The 3,608-nt window shown below is 37.6% G+C and overlaps 1 protein-coding gene across 1 annotated transcript; it reads right to left on the bottom strand.

Moving 5' to 3' along the window:
* Positions 1-2,834: 2,834 nt before the first annotated feature.
* On the bottom strand, positions 2,835-3,344 carry LOC108367054 (uncharacterized). Its single transcript, XM_017621579.1, has one exon. It carries the CDS (start codon positions 3,342-3,344, stop codon positions 2,835-2,837), a length of 510 nt encoding a protein of 169 aa, XP_017477068.1.
* Between the last annotated feature and the right edge of the window lie 264 nt (positions 3,345-3,608).

Here is a 3,608-nt window from a genome sequence, read left to right as displayed (position 1 = left end):
AACGAAATAAAATATCAATATCTGATGATTAAAAAAAATTGGTAGTTTGGAAACTGATTCGGTAGGATTTTTTGTTCCTAAAAATATTGTCGAGTGGTAACACTGGTTGGTATATTTAATACACCAGTGGTGAAATATGCATCAATAAGGCACCCCTACACGCTTAAAGTTTGTTTGGGTACTAATGATTCAACATCATGCCTTCACAAATGCAGCTATAAGTTGCATAGTATATATGAGTACGAACAACAGCGACAATTTTTTCTACATAACATAGGCGAACGCTGATTTGATTTCTTCTTTTCGTACGCGAACGTTAACAAAACATGTTGAAATGTATACGTTCGCGTTTGCGTTCGAATAATGGACGTGTGGTAGGCGCTTAAACTTCTGTCAACTGTGTTCATTTGGCAAGAAACATTTTTTATACCAAATTCTCAAACTGAATTGTGTCTAGGGCAAAATAAATACACCGTTCTTGGCTTGGTAAATATTTTTGTACCAAACTCAAGAATCTGTGTAAGTTTTCAACGACGACCATATTTTCAAAGTATTATAAAAGTAAGGCTAAGTTCACAACCTAGAGTAATAGCGTTACGCGATGCAATGGAAATCGCTCAATCCAAAGAAACTTCTTCGCCAGCATAATCGCTGGCGATTAAAAAGTAGCTAGTGTTTAAATTGCAGCAAAATTATACACGACTAATTTTTTATAATAGGGGAGTTTACGATGAGTAGCATTTTAGATTTAAAGTTGCTACGTACCAATCTAGCACATATTTTGTTGTTGGGAAAGCAACAAAACGTGTGATACATTGCTACGTAGGGATTCCCCTAATATATTTTTTTTGTTTCCACAACCCTTTGACAATTTATACCGAAACTTAAGCATATTGTATTGTATATAATAGCAGTAGAAGAGATGTTTAATTTATTATATAAATATGTACATATGTATATTTTTTATTTATTTGGGCTTTAAGTATGAGAAAAAGCTTTTTTTAACAAACTGCATAATTTTTATTTGCTTGCACAGCGATAAACACCAAAGACTGTGTAAATGTTGGTTAGAAGCGATTTTTATGTATTCTCGCTACGCTAATACGTTAGGTTGTAAACTTAGCCTAATACTGAAACTCAGCTGGACGCCATATTAAAGCTGTATGACTATTATTTAACTAATTTAACAATTTCATTATGTACATTGGCTCAACTATGCCACTTTATGTGTATTTTCGAACCTTTTTTAAACAGCGCATCTCTTAAAAATTTAATAATGGCGAAAAATTCATTGCTTTCAAAATATAAGTTTTCCCAGATTTATTTAAAAATCTTCAAATCCTTATAAATTTTGAGGCGCACGAGTTTTAGAGGGGGTAGTACCGAAATTCACTCGACAGAATGAAACTCGTTTTTAAATTAGGAACTCACATTCATATATATTCGCGATTTTCTTGCCCGCATATTACGAAAAGGAATGCTGAGATTTATAAAAAGAATTCCAAGTTGTGCAGATTAAAAAAGAGCTTCGGTGTAAATTTTATGTCCGAGTTAATTTTAAATTTGATTATTAGTAAATTTTATTCCTCGAATCTTTTCGTACTCTTCACACTCATGGGAATATATTTATGCTAGAATATGATGTAAATAATTTACCATTATGGTGTATGATTGGAGCCAATTATGAGTACGCATTTTACACCAACGGAGTTTATTTTATATTCTAGAAACAAGAAAACTTGTATACCACTGGCATAATATATATACAGAAAATCAGTAAAAAAAATTACGGTAGGTGTAAATAATACACGAAACAGCGGTATAACCTTTACACTGAATCGAAATAAACTGTTCAAAAACTGCGCTTAGAAATGGCAAATTTTTTATATTGAAAATGTATATCACGCCGATGTAAAAGTATACAAAATATTTTGGTGTATTTTTGACTTTTGTGCTACTTGAGTTGTATCTGCGGCAACACATTTTGCTCTATCAATACGACCTGCCAATCGTAAGACCTTGTCCTCATCCAATATCGGGGGTAGGCTATAAATTGTACTACTCTTTGGCAAAAACTTTCCGTCCGCCAATAACTGTATCTCTTCGCCGAAGACTTTCCTCTGAGCTAAGCGACAAACTTCAATTTCAGCGGTTTTTAACTCTGCTGCCGATAAGGTCTGATGTACGTGAAAATGCGCTTTACCTTTGTCCTTAAATTTAGCCATCGCGCGACGGACCCAGCAGATCACTCTCAGAAACTTGTAATAGTTCGAGTATCTTGCGAACTCTATACATCGATCAGTCTCAGAAATAGTCAGTAAACTTTTTGAGCGCCTTTTAGTTGCACTTTCCTGCTCGCTCATATCTACTGACATAGAAGGCCACTTATCCTTCGAAAACTTTAAAAACTGTGAGCCGGCTATCCAACGCAAACAATTTTTCGTTTTCTTTTTCGTTTTTAGTCGGGTTGCATCGTCAGCAGGGTTCAATGACCCGGGCACCCACCNAACGCAAATGTTGAACGCAAAGTTGAACAATGCAAACACACTTTTAGATTTAAAGTTGCTATNAACAATTTTTCGTTTTCTTTTTCGTTTTTAGTCGGGTTGCATCGTCAGCAGGGTTCAATGACCCGGGCACCCACCTCCATTGACCGACGTCTGTTGAATCCAAAATTTCTGCGATACGGTGTGCGACAAATCGTTTGTAACAGCGACAGTCCGAGTGTATCCAGTTTATGACCGTTTTAGAGTCAGACCAGAAGATTATCTCCTTCGGCTTCACATCATGGCTTTCGACAATAGCGTTCATTAGTCTAACGCCGAGCACTGCGCCTATAGCTCCAATCTGGGAATGGACAGAGGTTTAATTGGGCGGCATCTCGACTTCCCAGCCACGAACACCACACCGACTTCGTTTAAATAACAGATCCGCCAATATACTACAGCAGAGAAAGCCACAAGCATATCGACGTGAGAATTCGGATCAGTAAAATTGCTGTGGTAGCACCTCGGTACGCTTATTTTTTCTACGTCCGTCAACTCCATGTACCAATCATACCACTTGCGGTAAATATCATCTGGTATTGGTGAATCCCAACCCACGTTGACTCTCCACAATTCTTGTAGCAGTATTTTAGATTTGATAACGATATTGGCCAAAAATCCGCATGGGTCGTATATGGACATCGTATGGCTCAATACCTCGCGTTTGGTAGGACGACGATTGCCACTCAAAACTCCTAGAGAGACCTTAGCAAACTTTAGTACAAAACAAAGCTCATCGATTTTCGGTGGCCAGAACATGCCCAATACCTTCTCCGTTTCAGATTCACCATTAAACATGCTCGCTAAACCGTTATCGAGTTCTTCGCCCGAGTTGGAGATCAATCCTCTTAGCTCGAAACCTGCCTTCTCGTGGATGTCCAAAACATCAGTTGCCACCGTATGGCCTCGTTAATACCATCAAAGCTGTCGACATAGTCGTCTATATAGTGACGTTTAACTATCGCCTCTTTTGCTCTCTCACGCGGTCCAGCACAGTTCTCAGCGTTTATGTTTTTTACGTATTGAGCGGAGCACGGAGAGCTAACTGAACCAAAAATCATT

This window comes from Rhagoletis zephyria, unplaced genomic scaffold, assembly GCF_001687245.7.
Source record: "Rhagoletis zephyria isolate East Lansing unplaced genomic scaffold, Rhagoletis_zephyria_1.1 Rzeph_scaffold_02516, whole genome shotgun sequence".
Taxonomy (NCBI): domain Eukaryota; kingdom Metazoa; phylum Arthropoda; class Insecta; order Diptera; family Tephritidae; genus Rhagoletis; species Rhagoletis zephyria.
Note: the sequence above shows the minus strand (reverse complement) of the source record. Positions and strands in the feature narration are given on the sequence as shown.

Excerpts from the sequence above, each read along its gene's own strand:
- LOC108367054 (XM_017621579.1), bottom strand. The coding sequence starts at position 3,344 with ATGTTTAATGGTGAATCTGAAACGGAGAAGGTATTGGGCATGTTCTGG.